We start from the raw sequence: 18,501 nt of genomic DNA, 5'->3' as shown, positions 1-18,501 counted from the left end.
GTGGGTAGACTCCTCCAACCAGTTGTCTAGTGGGTTCCAGCAGCCTTTGCTCTCCTTTTACTATATTGTTTCAGTTTGGTAGAGGCTGATTTCTGATTCTTACAATCAAACCCTCTTGATCAATGCATCTTTCTGGATGCTCCTTTGTAGCTCATTTTGTACTGGATGTAACTGTTAGTGCAGGGGTGCCTGTGAGTCCAGTGCACATCAGTCCAAGCTCAGGGAATTCATGGTAAACAATAAACGTTTCTTGGTGCTTGGTGCTTGTCTGTGATTTATATCGAAAAAAATTTGTCTCAGAATAAAGTTGAGTACCACATATGAGAAAAGGATTTACAAGAGAGCTTTCTCAGACTGATGAAACATCATTATTTTGTCTTAAATTATATGTGGTCCTTATTTTGTTGAGTAACATGGAAAATCTATCAATAGAAAACCTACGTGTTTTAAAAAGTATTGTTAAATGCTGTGATGTATTGATAAACTGTAATTATACTTTTTAAACATACAAAATCATCTCTAATTGAAACAATAATTATTCCGTTTATATTTTCTTGAGTGAAGAATTCTGTTCTTTACAAAATCTTGCCTATATAATTCAGCTGCACAACTGTATTTCTCCATGTTTACCATTAATTTTGTCTTTGTGATTGTGCTGCGATTACTAAATCTGCCCATGATTTGGTAATGTTCTCACTGTCATGAATGCTGTGATAGTAGAATCACTGGGTAACCACCTGTGATGATCGCAGCTTCCTTGGTCTGTCTCTGCAAAGATGCTTTAAAAGTAGTGAAAATGGAATTCCTTGTCTGTTTTCTTACAGTTATAGTCACACTGTCCTGTCTTCACTTTCCCCTCTGAGATGTGGCCCTTATATATAGCCTTTCTTCCATAGTTTTTGGACATTATTTTGAATTAAACATGGGCCTCTGTTCTTTACTAATATACTCCTGACTTGCACTATTTTCATGGCCTTGTAGTAACAACAGCTACTTAATACTTTGATCATGCATGTGCCATGTGCCAGGCCTGGGTCCAGGGCCTCCTGCCACCCCCTCAGAGGGTCCTTTCGGTGATCCTGTAACCCCACAGGAGGCCACCATAGCATGGGTGGGATTCCTGTGTTCACTGCCACATCCCTGTGCCTTGTCCAGTGCCCAGAGCTTGTCCTGCCTCAGCGGTGTGACTGGCAGCATCTGAGTTTCTTGACTAAGGGAGGGGAGGAGGCCCACCCTGGCACCGGCCAGCCTCTTGGATATGTGATTTTGGCTAAAAGACAAGGCATAAGGAAGGGAATAAAGGTGAGGCCAGAATCGGAATCCTCCTCTTGTGTGGTGGAAATATGCAGAGAACTCCGGGATTCTTCTGAACCCTAAAAACATTTGTATGCTTTCGAGCTGCAACTCCTCCTGGCACTCTGTTATAAATAGTTTCATGCACCGTGCTTCTCTGAGAGCTTTCTCTCATGTGCCCTTGTCCGTCCCTTTCGAGTTGGCACTGTCCGATAGAATTCTGTGATGGTGATGGCCACCTCTGCGTGGTCCAGCAAGGGGCTGGGTGCCACACGTGGCTACTGAGTATTGCAGTGTGGCTGGTGAGAGCAACAAGCTGGATTTTTAATTAATTTGTTTTAATTCATTTAAATAGACATGTGGGCAATGCAGGTCTGGACAGCTGAGAATTATGACCCTCAGGAGGTGTGGTGGACAGTGGTTTACTTCCGAACAAGCCCAGTGCCTGCTTTTGAAGACAATATGGCACTGCACTGAGAGTGGTACTCATCTGTGTGACAAGCAGGATGGAAGCTTGCTATAAATATTATGATAACAATACTAATGACCTATACACAGCTAAAATCAACCCTTTCACTTTCTGGTTTTATGTGATACTGCCATACTATTCAGTCTAACACTGACCCCTGTTGGTTGTGCTTCAGCATAACGAAATTAGGATGATGAGAATCTGAAATTACATCTACCATCCAGGTGACTCCAGGTGACTAAGTTATGCAGAATGTAGTCAACTTATTTGCCAGTAGTTGGTTAATCAGATATCTGTGTTTGCAGGAAGTTTGCTCTATGGATTACCAATTTCAAAAATTAAACTACACTAAAATTCAGATTAGTACATTGTATTTCTTTTGAATACTCCTCATTGCAGAGGCTGCTGTTCAGGCTTCCTCGTGGTGCTAGTGAGTGAGCGAGTGCCACTCACTGGTATTGCCTTGAAGAGGCTGCTGGACAGCAGACTTCGTTGCATGCTGTTTTTTCTTTAGAACATGCCATGAATCCATACAAATTGTGGGTGCATTGCTTTTACAGTTGCATCCAAGAATTGATGCCCGGAGAGCTGATGAAAACCTTGGAATGCTTCTTGTAGAATTTTTTGAACTCTATGGGAGAAATTTTAATTACTTGAAAACCGGTATTAGAATCAAAGAAGGAGGTGCCTATATCGCCAAAGAGGAGATCATGAAAGCCATGACCAGCGGGTACAGACCGTCGATGCTGTGCATTGAGGACCCCCTGCTGCCAGGTGAGGGCGCCCTGATCTCCACTGCTGGGAGCTAGGCCAGCCTCGGGGGCGTGCTGGTGACGGGGGCTGTGTTGGGGCTCTGAGAGTCCCGGGCAGTTCATTTGCTCTTGATGCAGGTTTCTCTTATACTAACCAGTTAATAATCACACTTTGAGAAATCCTTATTTAATGCTTCTAATTAACTTTTTGTCTTTCCAACTGTTTACATTCTATAATAAAGCAGAATTAAGGAAAATATTTTTTTTCTGATTATTGAAGTATGTCCACCCTAAACCATTTGTTTCCCAGAAGTATGTAATATAGAAAAACCATGGATGCCATTAATCCCCTTTTATTTGGATATGTATTTCTCCACTGTTTCCCTATATGGATATTAATGTTTATTATTGTTATCTTGTTGAACACATCCCACAACGCAAACACGTTTGTCACTTGGCTTTTGACTTAACGCTTACCCTCGACCCTTTCCTATGTGTGTAGGTTGTGTTTTGTCGTGAGGATTGCTGCATTGAAGAGTCTAAGGCTGGGCTAGAGATTTCCTGGTTTTTATTCCCATTGGCATATTCAAGGGTATTTATGTCCTCATTCCTTTGGTGACAGCCTTTTAAAATCTTTGGCAATCTGATAAATCCATGTGTTACGCTTTTAAATTTACATTCCTTTAATGATTAGTGGGGTTAAACACATTGTTATTTATGAATTCCACAAATATTGATTGAGCGTCTGTTAGGTGAGATACCGTTCTTACTGTTGGTGATAAAATCATTGACGGACAGGTGACAGAACAGGTGGTGGAGAGCCCAGCTCCAGGCGCGTGGCCCTGGGCCTTCTCTGTGTGGCTCTGTGTGCTGTCTGCCCGGTCGCTAGCTGCCCTCCCCCGCTGTGTGCACGGCCTGTGTGTGTCGGGGAAGCCTTTCTCGTCTCACATGTCATACTTTTTCCAATTTGTTTTTTGCATTTGTGTTTTTTTATTCAGCTCCTATACATTTAAAAAAACCCCTCAGATTTAATGGTTATTTTTGTTTTATGGCTTCTGGGATGTGAGCTTTATTTCCTAAAGATTATCTCAAGGAAAACACGTTGGCTGATGTGTTTTGTTGTTGTTTGTAGATGGCGTGATTTATGCAGGCTCTTGTGGTTTTCTTGGTAGCATGGTGTGGCAGTGTATCATCCATCTTTTTGTCTGTTGGATCAGTCACACTGGAGACATTGCCATTGTCTTCAAGTGTCTGCTGAAATGTACTCAAAAGACAAAGACCCACATAATCATTGAGTTATAACAGAAATCTAGAAAAGATAAAATTCCAGTACTTAGAATATATGTCCTTTAAAAGGAATCCACACTTAACCTGATTGTGAAGAATGAGTTGTGTGTAAATTAAAATTCGAAACCGTGCTTTTCTTACGAAAATTAAGCTTCTCCTGACTGGCTTCCTTGGTGACTTCTGTGACAGATTCCTTTGATTTGCTGTCCCAGTTTTCCACACATGAGAATTCACATTCCATTCTAAAGGATTTACTTCCTGTAGGTTCCATTAGTGTTGACTGACTTGTGATGCACTTGGGGTGAGCTGCCCTTCTACCTGCCCTGTTGGGGCACTGTGAGGCCTCCTGATTGTCAGATCAGCGATCACAGTGGGTTGGTGCTGCTGGTCTGCACAGTGGTAGTCTTTGTCTCCCTCATGTTTCTGCCACCTGGAGAGGTGGCTTTTTGTGGGCTGTCACTCCGTCTGTGAATGGCAGCTGCCTCCATGTGGTGGGCCATGAGCACGCGGGCGCTGATGATGCAGACCAGTCCCCTCGGCATTCACAGACCGTGCCCTGTGCGTGGTGAATGACAGGGCCTTTGCCAGTGCCGAGTGCCATGCGTGCCCATTGTGTTCGCCTATCTGGGCTTTGCTGGTAGGGTCTGGAAGAGTTTCAGTGGTGAGGGCCTGCTTCAGAGTCACTCGTGTGAGAAGATCCGAAACATGTGGACGATGGTGTGCATGTGGGGAGAGTCTGACGTGGCCTTTTTGCTGCAGGGAATGACGTTGGCCGGAGCTCCTATGGCGCCATGCAGGTGAAGCAGGTCTTCGACTATGCCTACATAGTGCTCAGCCATGCCGTGTCGCCGCTGGCCAGGTCCTATCCAAACAGAGATGCCGAAAGGTAATGGGTTGTGTGTCTGCGACTGGGCTCAGCGTGCCTGTGGGATGGTACTTACCCCTTTCTTGTGTCACTTACCTCCATGAAATTTATGAAGGGATGTTCTGTCGTATTTCAGTAGAATCTAGATATGTTGGTGAAGGAAGGCCTTCTAGGAATATGGGATGGCTGTGTGGGATTCATCCATGGTTGAGGGTTGAAAATTTCTTTCTTGGAGATTTGACATTTTCTTCAGGGTCTTTTGTTTTGGGGAGGTGATTTCTGGCTTTTAAAATGCAATCCCTACCATTTTCTCTTACGTACACTCGTCCCTTGTTCTACATTTTGGGGCATTTTTACAGTCCCAAAATGTAGTCAGAAGTATTTACTTCTCACCCAGATCATGCTGTGGTGGTGGAAGTGGTGGGATTTGAAGGGGTGGGAGATGAGATAGGAATGGGAAAGGAATGGGAAGGAAGAGTAACGTGGTCGTCAAGAGTGGAATTCGAAACAGTTTGATAGATCCGTTCCATGGTGGATGATGGAATAAACAGGTTTCGAGGCCTGGCTCGGCAGCCGCTGCAGGTGCTGGTGGTGCTGGAGCTCTGTGTTCCTGAGCCGCTGTCTGCTCAGTGTTTTCAGGAGGAGCTCTGGGCCCCGTGTAGGGCACTTGTCTTGGTACCATCTCCATTCTCGCCCGTGCAGTGGGAAGTGAAATGTCAGCACTGTATGATCATCGTGGGTAGGAAGGCCCCACTCCCCTACTTGGAGCTGCATTTCACAGTGGTCTTCTGTAGGTAGATGTACTGCAATCCCAGGGTATGCTTGAGCTGAATCATTAGAAGTCATAGAAATTTATCAACGTATTTTAGCTCCTTTCCTATTGTCCTTCAACTAGCGAGATGATCTGTTAGGGGTATAAGGTAGCTGCTCGAGAGGGGTTCTCAGCTCCCTGATACCTGTTGTACTCTGTTGATCTCCAACAATGTCCCTTTGCAGTACTTTAGGAAGAATCATCAAAGTAACTCAGGAGGTGATTGACTACCGGAGGTGGATCAAAGAGAAGTGGGGCAGCAAAGCCCACCTGTCACCAGGCATGGGTGAGAGATTAATTCATTTGTGTTCATCCTAATCACTGGCTGGCGTGTTCATGCAGAAGTGTCTATTCCTTTGTGGTAAATTGGTCAAATTAAGAAAATAGCTAGTTTTTCTGATGAGCATTAATTAAGAAGACAATAAGATCTAGAGCAGCACGGTCCAGTAGAAACAATATAATATATGCCACACATAGAATTTCAAAGTTTCTAAGGCTGTGTCAAATGTGAAAAGAAACAGGTGAAGTAATTCTGATAGACTTTATTCAACTCAAGTCAAAATATTAACATTTCAACATGTAATCAACATAAAAATAATTGAGATATTTTATAGCTGTTTTTTGTACTGTCTGAAATCCAGTGTGTATTTATTTGTACTTACAGTACATCCTAATTAAGATGCTAAATAAAGTAAAAAATACTTGATCTGTATTTAGATTTTAGAAAGTTCACAATTAAAGATGATTTGCATACCCAAGTTATTACAAACATGTTTAATGTTTTCTAATAACTAATCGAACGTAATCTTTAAAATTAAATCAAGCAAAACGTAATGTTGGGTTTGTCAGTCACATTAGCAGCGTTCCCGCCTCAGCAGAACCCATGACTCATGCTGCTGGGGCGGCTCTACACCGCGGTTCTCAGGAGTTATTAACCAAGGCTTTTTCCCTCCACAGACAACAGGATCAAGATCAAAGAGCGAATAGCCACGTGCAATGGGGAGCAGGCGCAGAACCGAGAGCCTGAGTCTCCCTATGGCCAGCGCTTGACTTTGTCGCTGTCCAGCCCCCAGCTCCTGTCTTCAGGCTCCTCGGCCTCTTCTGTGTCTTCACTTTCTGGGAGTGATGTTGTGAGTGCCCTCCCCTCCTCCATGTGTCTGTTGGACAGTTTGTGTCTCTGGTAAATGTCCATAGCCGCGAGCTTAAAGTCTCCCCCTTGGTTTTGCTCAGGTTTTGTCTCCTTGTATGTGTGTGGAGGTGGGTGGGGGGCAGCCCCGTGATGTTGGCACCAGGCTTCCTTGCCCCTGCTGTGAACCGTCAGAACCTGTGTGGCTCATGTGGCTGTCGAAGGCAGTAATCCTCTTCACAGTTGAACTACGGTGGACTTTCTTGAGTAGTTTTTAAAAATTTATTTGAAGGTTTAAAAAAAAAATTAAATCCAAGTATCTCTTCTGTATTTCCTTTAACATTCTTTTTCAGTTTTGATGAAATTACTTGAAGGAAGCCTGGGTAGGTTTGGGCTGCCTGTTCAGAAGTTACACTTAATTTGAATAACTTTTCATAGCCAGCCTGGATGCAGGCGTTTCTTTTCATAGCTTTAAGGAAGTAGTAGTGCGCCTTTGTGGTACAGCTGTCCTTGTTGTTTTTTTGTACCGGGTTCAAGGATTCAGACACACCGCCCTGCACAACGCCCAGTGTTTACCAGTTCAGTCTGCAAGCGCCAGCTCCTCTCATGGCCGGCTTACCCACCGCCTTGCCAATGCCCAGTGGCAAACCTCAGCCCACCACTTCCAGAACACTGATCATGACAACCAACAATCAGGTACGTGGCCCTCTGGCACCCTTCCCGCTGGTGGCCCCTGGGAACAGCATCCAAGCTGTGATATGCACTAGAGATTGATGGTCCTTTGAATTAGAAGAGTAACTTTTTGAGTCTTTGGCCATTGCTGTGTCGTTCTAGGAAATCCTCTCTTTTTTGTGGTGTTAAGGTCCCCCATGTATAGTTTCAGCAGCGAGGAGACTGTGGTTCTTGAGTGCTGCCGTGGCTTTTCACGGGGGCCAGGTCCACTGCCCTCCTGCAAGTTTCCTCACTGCCCCAGCATGAGACTGCTGTCCAGGGTCATCTTGAGAGAGTGACTCAGTCGCGACCCACTTAGCCGGGCACCAAGCAGCGCCAGACACTTGTCCCTACTTCCTCTCAGAATCTCATTGTTGAGACTTTTTAAAAGTTTTAATGTGAACTTATTAGACTTTTTTCATGTTTTAAATTAGGCATAATTTCTAAGGCTTTTTCTGTTAGAATATACTGTTTTTAAAATTTAGATAAAATTAGCAATCTAAAGGATAATTTTATAAATACTAAATTTTGTATCTACTTCCGATTATACATCACTGGAATGTGTGTGGGTATAAACCCAACATGTTAATTGACTGAAAACCATTTTCTGAAATGTGGGGTATAATTTGAGCATAAAACTATGTAGGTACATGCAAAAGTGTTTTGACTCATTTCTTTTGACTCATTTCTTGGAGTTTTGCACTCTGCTCTGGGGAAGACATTCTCACAGGATCCACCCTGATTCTGGCGGAGCTTCTGGGATGCTGGCTCTGTAATGACCCACAGAGTTGATGAGCAGAGCCATGGCCCAGCCAGACACCATAACATGTCTAATTACTGCATAAATGTAAAATTCTGAGGCAATTATTTACACTCTTAAAATCAATTATACCACAGATAAACTTGGTTGCCTTTTTATGGTCATCACAGTGGCCCTGACGTCCTGGCCATTTGTCACAAAGGTGTTTGTTTTAACCACCCACAAGCCTTGGGGCCCTTGAGAGCCCAGTGCGGCTGCTGAGCTATAGAGCCACACTCTGCGGCTGCTTGTGTGGTTCGAGTGTGAAGTCTAGGGACGCTGAGGGTTTATAGGTATTTATCTAAGAAGACTCTTGGCCACAGTCAATCTCTAGAGGTTGTTGGGGTAAATGCATGGGATGCCAAGATGCAACCAGGTCAGTGTTGCAAGTCTGAGAAAAGGGGTTCTCGTTAGCGCACTTCTGCTGCTGACAGTAATGGGTGATGCTGACCTAGAAGCAGCCTGGGACCTGGACAGCAGGCAAGGAAGGAACTGCCAGCTGTCCCACGGCCCCTCAGGCCACCAGTTGGGCCAGCCTTGGGCTGTGACCCCTGAGTTCAGCGTGTGAGTAGGTCAGTTGTTATTCTGATGACTCTAATGTCTTGATCGTTTGATCTTCAATGAGTTTTAAACTTTATGACTTGGATTACTGGGCATACTTTATGTGCCAATTGCTGTTTCAGAATATGAGGTATTTCCAATTCAAAGCACAGTATTGTTAGGTTATAGTAACACAGACTGCTCTATGGAGCCCACATGCAACTGTGCCATTTATGAGCTGCCCTTTGGTGGTGCTGAGCTTAGAACCCGGATGGTTTTCCTCTGATTGATTTGGTACCCATGGCTGTCTCTCGTTTTGTTCCTAGACCAGGTTTACTATACCTCCACCGACCCTAGGGGTTGCTCCTGTTCCTTGCAGACAAGCTGGTGTAGAAGGAACTGCGTCTTTGAAAGCCGTCCACCACATGTCTTCCCCGGCCATTCCCTCAGCGTCCCCCAACCCGCTCTCAAGCCCTCATCTGTATCATAAGGTATAGCTCTGTCCTTGTGTGTTCACCTGTTCAAGCTGCCATGTGAGAGGTGGCACTAAATGTTTTCTCCTCCAAAGAGAATTCCAGAGAGATCATTTGAAAATGAAATTTGCTTTGTTGTCATTCAGCCTCATGTTTGCTTGTCTTTCCAAACAAAACTTTAAAAAGTTATTTTAAGATGTAATATATAGTTTAACTGGTTGCCACAAACATCTGTTAATTCCTCTGTTGAACTGATAGCATAAAACTGAAGTTTGAAATAAGGCTCAAAATGAAGACTTTTCCCATTTATATAATTGATTTATATGCTAAATACCTTGGTTTTCAAGAAGCAAATGATAAAACCAAGAGCAGATCTTGCCATGATGTCCCATGTATGCTGCTGTCAGTCCCACATTGCCTGATCCCCGCCTGGGGTGGGAGCAAGCATTAGGGTGGGCAGAGCTGTGTGCTGGGCCTCAGCAGGGCCCTGGCATGCCTGCCCCTGTGGCTCCTCTCAAGTCCCGCTGTATGCACGGAGAAAACAGGTCACATTAAGTCCCTATATTCTTGAAGTACCTAAATGATTGGGAGAGCCATGGTGAAGATCTTCCAGGTCAGCCCCCATCACGTGTGATGTTCCCTTGGGCTCTGCGGATGCTCAGTGCTTTCATCGGTGTCCACACCTCTTTACCCCGCTCCTCCTTTGCTTGTCTAATCTATTTGCCAGTAAGTTTTTTATTCTTGAGGCTCGCCTCTTGGCCCTGTGTTGTATGATGATTGTTTTTAGGAGTTAAGTAATAGAGCATTTCCTCTTGGATTTATCCATCCCCGATAGACACATTCAGGGTGAAAGAACAGCTTCGCACAACAGCCCCTTCTTTGCATTTTGGCTTTGCTTTCCCAGCCTCCTCCTGCTGTTTGTCTTGCTCTGAGACTTTCCTGAAGCCGGCGTGTGTTTCCTCTCAGTCTGCTTGGCCGGGACTTTGCAGTGCAGGGAATGTGCTTTGGGTGCAGCCCAAGCACAGGCTGCTGCATGCCGGGATCGACAGGCTGCTGAGGGCGAGAGCGCCAGGCTCTGGCATGTGTGTGACTCGATCGGTTCTTTCTAGAAGGCCACAGTTGGGGGAAGAACATGACAGGGACCTTCTTATTTCTTTTTTTTGGGGGGGACAGAATCTCACTCCATCACCCAGGCTGGAGTGCAGTGGTGTGATCTCAGCTCACTGTAACCTCTGCCTCCCGGGTTCAAGCAATTCTTGTGCCTCAGCCTCTCGAGTAGCTGGAATTACATGTGTGTGCCATCACACCCAGCCGATTTTTTTATTTTTAGTAGAGATGGGGTTTCACCATGTTGGTCAGGCTGGTCTCGAGCTGCTGACCTCAAGTGACCTGCCTGCCTCGGCCTCCCAAAGTGCTGGAATTACAGGCGCAAGCCACTGGCACCCGGCTAGGGACCTTATTTCTATGGATAAGTGGAACAAGTTAGAAGTGAGGTTCTGCTGAATTTGTTTGGTTTGATCCTGGTACATGGTTCTTGCCTTCAGTCAGTCACGGAATGGGAAGAATGCTTTTCTCTCAGATGGAGGAGTTGGGAAGTCCATCCCTCCTCCCTACGTAACATCACGTTGGTGCTTAGTGTGGTCACTGCCTGAGGATGTGGGCATTGTGCCTGCTGTCTGGCTCCAACACTGCTGTCTCTCTCTTTCTCCAGCAGCACAATGGCATGAAACTGTCCATGAAGGGCTCTCACGGCCACACCCAAGGCGGCGGCTACAGCTCTGTGGGTAGCGGAGGTGTGCGGCCCCCTGTGGGCAACAGGGGACACCACCAGTATAACCGCACCGGCTGGAGGAGGAAAAAACACACACACACGCGGGACAGTCTGCCCGTCAGCCTCAGCAGATAATGGCTCCTGGCTGCGTCAGCGTCCCCCACCCCTCCGCAGACTGCCCTGCGGCCTCGGCCACCGGCAGGGGAACCGAGACCAGCACCCCGCACGTCAGCCGGGCTCGCGGCATGCCCGCCGCTGATCACTCTGCATGTTTCTTTGTGTGGTGGTCGCGTCCATCTTCAAGAACAGCTCGTTGTGCTCATCTGTGAAGCCTTATTAAACGTGGACGTTGTTTTCTGCCTTCCCAGGATTCTTCCTTCAGTGCTGAGGCAGGTCGCGCTCAGGAACTGCAGGGACGTGAACATGCACTTGCGGTTTGAGGTAGCCGTGTCTGTTCCTTCACAGTTTGCCGTCTGTTCCTTCGCGGTTTGCTATTTTCGTTTCCTGTTTGTCAAAGCAGCAGAGGAGATCAAACCCCGTTCGTGTGTCTTTCCTCCACGGATAGGCTTGGGAGGTCATTGTTTTACTGCCCTCACATTTTGTTTGAAATTTCAGAACTGTTTTTCTATGTAAATATTGAAAACCTATGATTTGTGCAATAACTCAGATATTTTTTATTTAATTTCCTATTTTCACATAAGTTATATTTAAGGGAGGAGGGAATTTTTTTTTAAACAAGCTTAGGTCCTTTCCCGAGCTGCATTTTCTAAGTTGGGTCATCGTGTCGGCTGGTTGTCTGACGAGCATCGTTACAAACACCATGATGAGGGGTTTGGGGTTTTATTTTGATGTCTTTTCTTTTGCTCGGAAGTGAGTGAAGGAGCCAGGTTGCCCTGACGGTTTTCCAAAGGGCTCGGCTCCAGAGCCACCTGACAGACTGCCCGTGGCCCTGCTGTCGGGCCCCAGGCCGTTGTCTTGCTCTGACCACAGAGTTTTAATGTTTTGGTTTTCAGTTCTTTTAAACTGGACAACAAATCCAGCATTTCAAGTGCCAGAAGTATAACTTTCTAAGGAGAGAAGGGTTGTCACATTATAAAATCTTTAGGAAAATGTGAACTGGAAAATGCTTCGGTCAGTTTTAGTGACATAGCCTGTGATGATGGGTCTGGTGACTATTATCGCGGACCGTGGTACCCAGTTTTAGGAATGTGGAGAAAGGAATTCTGTTGATTCCGTTGAGGAATCTGTAGCGTATGCATTCGTTCTGTTAAGAGCAAATCCAGGAGAAGTGCGTCAGCTGCCCAGTGCGCCGTGGGGAGTGTTTGAACGGATCGTGTCGCAGGACAGCACAGCCCAGCGCTGGGGCCAGGACCGCTGGCGCCCGCCGTCGGAAGCATACAGGTATACTATGCAAGTGTGTTCCGCCACAACCACCACTGTCTTTGTTACCTTTTTTTGAACAAGAATATATCCATCCTGCCTAACCCTGAGTTTTTGGAGCACCACAGTTGTCCTGGGAGTTGGTTGCATCTTGTAGGCCATCTGACTTCCTGTTTTTAAAACGGGGGTCTGGTCTTGCTAAACACTACAGGTAGGTTGGCCTTTGAAGTCCACTAGTGGAGAATGTCGAGACAAGATACTTATTACCATGACATCTGATGGATGTGCGGCAGTGGGGAGTTCTAGATTGATCTCTGAATGTGATCGACGCCCAGCAAGGACAAGCTTTAAGATGTCTGCGGTCTGCCCTTTTGAAGCAGGACTGGCTCACTCTGTCATTGGGAGCTGTCAGCTGCGACTGCGGGTTCTCTAGGAGGCATTCCAGAATAGAGTAGCACACTGTGTCTGCAGTTCTCGATGACCGAAAGTTATCAAAAATATTTAAAATATTTAAATTGTGAACCTATTGATAAAGAATATTTATAAAAACTGATCTATAGGCCTGTACTAATCTCTACGCATTAGCAATATTGACTGTAAACCCACATTAAGGAAACCACTACGGGGCTGGCAGTGTGTGTCCTGTGGGGTGTGCATTTTAAAGCTCGATTCATAGACACAGGTACCATGTTCCATTTCTGTCATGGTGAAGCAAATGAATTGGCCTGGCTACCACTGTGGTCGCGTGCTACAGGTTTGACAAAAAAATATCATGTTTCGATTTTTTTGTGTGTGGACAACAATATGGAAGCTAAAATTGACATATTTTTATGTAAAGTTTTTCTATTCTTTGATTTTTAATAAACTTTGGAAACCAGTTTTGTGTTTGTGTCCGAGTGTATGCTTTCAAGGGCAAGAGTGGCTTCTACATTTTCTATATTGAATTTCTAAATTAGGGCAGTGCTTTAGCCAGTTATTCTAAATAAGATTCAAAAGAAGGCAGATGATTCCAGTCCTGTAAAGCAAGTTGTGGCAGGGAGATTATGTTGTCACTGGTCCATTAAAGTAGGAGAAGGTAAAAATACAAAAATTAGCCAGGTGTGGTGGCTCACACCTGTAATCCCAGCTACTCGGGAGGGTGAGGTGTGAGAATTGCTTGAACCCGGGAGGCAGAGGTTGCAGTGAGCTGAGACCGTGCTACTGCACTCCAGCTTGGGCGACAGAGTGAGACCCTGTCTCAAAAACAAAAAACAAAGAGGTTCTAGACTTTGCATAAGGCCTATATAACAGTAATAGAAACCTGCCCTCTGTCCTCACATTCTGATGCTAACAGGAATTCAGTAAAACTGTTTAAATGATTCTTATATGCAGTTGCTGGCAAGCTGCTATGTGATACTATGTATACTTAGACTGCCCAGGGGCAACATTTTAGTTTCTTCATTTCTTTTAGGTCAGCATTGCATCACTTGCAAACAAGACATTACAAACCAAGCAATCATAATGTAGCTTAAAATGTAACTGACATTTGGGATTTTTTTATTTATTTATTTTGAGACAGAGTCTTGCTCTGTCGCCCAGGCTGGAGTATAGTGGCACAATCTCATCTCACCACAGGCTCCGCCTCCCAAGTTCAAGCGATTCTCCTGCCTCAGCCTGCCGAGTAGCTGGGATTAGAAGCACCCACCACCATGCCCGGCTGATTTTTGTATTTTTAGTAGAGATGGGGGGTTTCACCATGTCGGCCAGGCTGGTCTCGAACTCCTGACTTCAGGTCATCTGCCCACCTCGGCCTCCCAAAGTGCTGGGATTACAGGCGTGAGCCACCGTGCCCTGCCGACGTTTGGAATTTATAAGGAAAGCTACAAGAATTCTTCTAGGCCAGTAAGTGACAGAACTGCATGTCCCAGCCTGTGCAGCCCCTTGAGTGCATGTTCTAGGGCCATCAGCTCTAGAGTCCTTCCAGTTGTCAAGGTGGGTGTTGTGGGTGAAACACACATTCCTTCCACCTGGGGAATAGAGCAGCCCTATCCTCATGGCACCTGGTTCCTAAGAGTGTGCAGAAGCCGCTGACAGCACCATATGGTGGTGCTGTGGGGAAGACGACAGGCAGCCGGGTGGGACTCCAAAGCCTCTTCAGGGGGCAGAGCCCTGTGCAGCTTCTGCATGAGCTGTGGTGGGCAGGGTGGGGCTGGCAGGAGTTGAGCAGGGCCTCCGAGGGAACTGGGGGGCTTATAGCTAGGGGCATCTGGAGGAGGAGCCCAGGACAGTGCTGAGGTGGAGGGCACTGGAGGCGGGAGACGTGGCTGAGTTAGCCTCTGTGTTGGAGGCGGGACTGGTGGGTGTCGGGGGGAGGCACTCTTGACCTGTCCTGGATTTCCCCGTGAGTTGTGATGCTGCCTACTCAGCCACTGGTACTGAGGAGAGCTGCCTTTAGGAGGCTTCCAGGAGCAGCCTCTGGAGCAGCCACGTTACCAGGGAGCCTGAGGCCCCACAGAGGCACCTGAGGTGTCAAATGGGTCCTGCTGTCCTAGGAAGCTGGAAGTACTGGAAGGTAAGGGCTTTCTGAGGGCAGACTGAACCTGTCCAGGCCACTGCATGAACATCAGCAAGCCCACCACGTCGTCTCGGGACCCCATGCACTGGATCTCGTGGTAACAGGTAACCCCCTCGTGACCAGCTTCCGTATGTTCCTTTTGATTTGCCCAGGGTCTTGACTGCCACCTCTCTACCCTGTGAGATACGCAGAGGGCCCTGTAAATGCTTTGCCCGGCGTGCCTCGGCCTGGCCATGAGCTGTACGCAGGGGCGGTGGCGACGTTTGTAATCCAGATGTGGTTTCATTGTGACTGGGTCACCTGTGATGCCCTAAGTCCTGAGAACTTGTCATGTGTGTGTCATCCTCCTGCTGTCGATAACTTGTGAGGTTCTTGCCAATCCTTAGGTGACTTTGACTACCTTTGGTCAAAGGTAACTGCCTAGAATGGACAGTGGCTCCCGTTAAACAGACACACATCCCAGATACCACACTGGAGGCTATGCCTGTTAAGAATGGCCCGAAAATATGTTGCCTGCATTGTGTCTCCAGGGCCCGTGTGGGAGGGTTAGCCTGGGAGGGGCGGGGTCCCGCTAGCCCTAGATTGCAAGGGTAAACTGCCTGGTGTCATTCATGGTGAGTCTCACCCCATGACTTGATCCTAGAGAAGGACCAGCTAAGGACTTGGAGGTCTTGGAGTGAGTTCCAGGCAAGGGCAAGAAACCAAGGCTTTTCATGGGGTTCTTAGGTAAAGGAAGGGGGTATGGACCAGTCGCACTGGGAGGTTGAGTCCTGTCTCCTGGGAAGCCACGTGGCTGTGGGGCGAGCTTGCCCAGGGTTCCTTCCTGCCAGTGTGGATATGGCGCCCTCTGCCCAGGCCTCTGAGACGGAACGGTTGGAGCTTGGCCAATGCTCAGGTCATCATAGGTGCGGTGGGGTCACTCACGCTTGGTTGAGAGAGATGTGACTCGAGGCAGATTCCTGTCATTCCTGCTTGTATTTCATCAAGTCCTGAGTGAGGTTTATGGTAATGGGTGCAGGTGGCTATGGCCAAATCCAGGTCTCAACAGACAGGAAGCTTCCACACATGCTGCCATGTCACTGTTGGAATTTTCACATTGGGCAGAATCTTAAGGACCAGCTAGAGCAGCTCAGCCCTGAAAATGAGAAACTAAAGTCCTGTGACGTGAAAGGCTTCTAAAGGTCACGTGGCACATCCACCAGTCCCCCGAGCGCACGCTGGGCCTTGCTTCCACACTGCTGCTCTTTGCAAAGGCCTGTGGCCCCTTCTTGTTGTCCGACAACATCTAGAGAGATTGCTGTGAGTTTAGGTGGAATGATTGAGCCCCACCAGGTTCTGAAGATGTGTCTTGTGCCTGTGGCTCACGTCGGGGGGGCCTTTTAGGGACACAGTGGCATCGCCAGCAGGGCCCTGTGTGTTGAAATGGTTATGGTGGAACTACGCGGGCTCATGAAACCTGAGAGGCTTCCTGTTGGACTTTCTGTGGCCAGCGTTTATAGGGTCCTGCCAGCAGAGAGCCTGGGCCTAGGGTCCAAAGGCTGGAGTTAGGAGCTGAGGTGCGCAGAGCCCTGGAAGGGTTTGGCAGGGCAGGGGAGAAGGGAGTAACAGGCTCATTCTGTGCTTCAGACTTTTTCTTGCTGGTTCAAGTGTCCACTAAAAGCAGCTAAGATGATCAGTACAGCTCCTCTGTTTTGGGAAATCAAACCCCAAATCTTTAATTTGATTTAAAAAGCTTTCCAGGATCTTGCCTTTGCCTCCCTTTCCAATCTTGCCACTCGGCAGTTATTTCTGTTAGAAAATAGATATTTCCCTCTCAGTGTCCCCGAAATGTGAAAGAAAAGTCATCGTCATCAATAGTCTTGGGTATAAGACAGAGGTAGCCCTCACCGGAAGGGGACCAGTGAGCAGGCTGTTCACAGAGCAAAAGGGAGGGTGGATCTCCACGGACAGTCACCGGCTTCAAGTCTCGCTTCTGCTGCTTCCTGGCTGTGTGTCCTTGGGCACGTCACTTGACTCCTGTGCTCCAGTTTCCTCATCTCCCCAAGGGGCCATTGTACAGACTAAACGAATAAATGCACGTAAAGCACCTGGAGCCACACCAGGCCCGATGTGAGCACTTGGGCCGCATGGACTCATGTTATTAGACCTGGTAGGCCCGGCGCAGGGAACCGAGCCTGTCAGTTGAAAGGGGAGTGGCGGGAGGAACTCATTTTTAATGACAGGCAAAAAGGGAAAATATTGTAATACATGGATTCCTATTTTCCTTTCCCCTTTTTCTTGCCTTTGAATTTATAATGTTGCTTATTTGGTATTTAAGATTTCTTGCTCTGGAGCTTTGAACATTTTGAAAGAAAAAGTACTGTCGTTTAAGAAATGCCATCATTTGACATTCTGGTTACTATTTTAGGGCAGCATCGTAGGTAGATACTGCTAGTTACTTACCCAATATCTATTTTCCTTTATTTCTTCCAGGATTGCCAGATTTAGAAAATGAAAACGCAAAACTCCAAGTTACATTTGAATTTAAGTAGACGATGAATACTTTTTTGGTATATGTTCCAAATATTGCATGGACAATTTAACTGGGTGTCCTGTATTTTATCTGGCTCAACTTTGTTTACACAGCAGTGTGCACAGCTGAAAAGATAACTTTTATAGCATCCTTGCAGCTAGGGGTGGTCACAACAGAGCGCTTTCCTTTGGAATGAAACTTTTCTAGGAGAAGGTACTTTGCTTCCCTCCTTGGATTCTGGCTGGAATTCAAACGCAATGCCTGGCGACAGAGCAGCCATGTTGTAACCACGAAGCGGCTAGCTGTGTAATAAGGCTGACAGAGCAGGAAGCTGGAAAGGACCAGAGTCCTGAGGCTTTGGTCCTTCTTTGTATGTTCATATATAACATTTGCATGAAGAAGACACCCACATCTGTTTATGCCACTGATATTCAGGGCTCTCAGCTGAATACAATTTTAACTGATATATACAGGAAACACATATTTCAAACAAAATCTCATGTGAAACTCCATATGGGTTGAAGTTTCGTTAAAGCAGTCTGGTAGGGAGGAAAAAGGGGACATAGCTTCATTGCTTGAATGTCTGTTCCACTCCCTCTCCCTTCTCCTGGATTTTGGGGGATGCCTTGTGGAGCCCCTCACTTTCCATGGATCACATCTTTAAGCCAGGAAACCACCAACTCTTTCCCACTCTTACTTTCATTTTTATTTTCTCAACTCCTGGACAGGGGTTGAGGAGGGTGTCCTGCGGATTGCACAAATGCCTGCTGGAATGATCAGAGCCCTGGATCCCATACCTGGAGTAGGGAGCTTCCCCCAGGGCCCTGCAATTCCCACCCTGGTTGCTGTGCACCGCAGGAAACAGGAAGGGAGCCTGCTCCACTCAGGTCATTTGTCTGCCTCCTAATCCAGCTAAGGCACAGGCTGGAGATCTCAGTTAGGGGAGTCCCTTCCCTGCCCCCTTGGGAACGCTGGCCCCACCTGGGTGCTGGTTTTACCACTTTGTTACCAAAGTTTGTCACAGACAGGCATCGGGTGAGCTTACAGCTCAGCCTGCAGATGTAGCCCCAGGGCAGCGTGACTGGACTGAGCTGTGCACAGATGCCTGCTGCGTGCTGTGGCTCCCCTGCAGGTGGAAGTCTTGGCCCCTGGACCTGG

At 46.9% G+C, this 18,501-nt stretch overlaps 1 protein-coding gene across 4 annotated transcripts in view; it reads left to right on the top strand.

The window, feature by feature from the left end:
- TENT4A (terminal nucleotidyltransferase 4A) overlaps nt 1-13,154 on the top strand; it is a 43,610-nt gene extending 30,456 nt beyond the window's left edge. The window contains exons 7-14 of one of the 4 annotated variants that reach the window (XR_010116260.1): nt 2,323-2,536; nt 4,561-4,687; nt 5,663-5,763; nt 6,435-6,607; nt 7,141-7,299; nt 8,980-9,144; nt 10,841-12,298; nt 12,489-13,154. Coding sequence is in view for 2 of the 4 variants with exons in the window: in XM_055245624.2 (XP_055101599.1) it covers nt 2,323-2,536; nt 4,561-4,687; nt 5,663-5,763; nt 6,435-6,607; nt 7,141-7,299; nt 8,980-9,144; nt 10,838-11,032 (1,134 nt within the window). In the remaining 2 variants the exon portion in view is untranslated. Of the gene's footprint in view, nt 1-2,322; nt 2,537-4,560; nt 4,688-5,662; nt 5,764-6,434; nt 6,608-7,140; nt 7,300-8,979; nt 9,145-10,837 lie in introns of all 4 variants that reach the window. The other 3 variants (XR_010116259.1, XM_055245625.2, XM_055245624.2) reach the window with 3 other exon arrangements.
- The last annotated feature ends 5,347 nt before the right edge of the window (nt 13,155-18,501 follow it).

Source organism: Symphalangus syndactylus, chromosome 16 (genome assembly GCF_028878055.3).
Source record: "Symphalangus syndactylus isolate Jambi chromosome 16, NHGRI_mSymSyn1-v2.1_pri, whole genome shotgun sequence".
Taxonomy (NCBI): Eukaryota; Metazoa; Chordata; class Mammalia; order Primates; family Hylobatidae; genus Symphalangus; species Symphalangus syndactylus.
The sequence above is the reverse complement of the archived record's forward strand: the minus strand, read 5'-3'. Positions and strand labels throughout refer to the sequence as shown.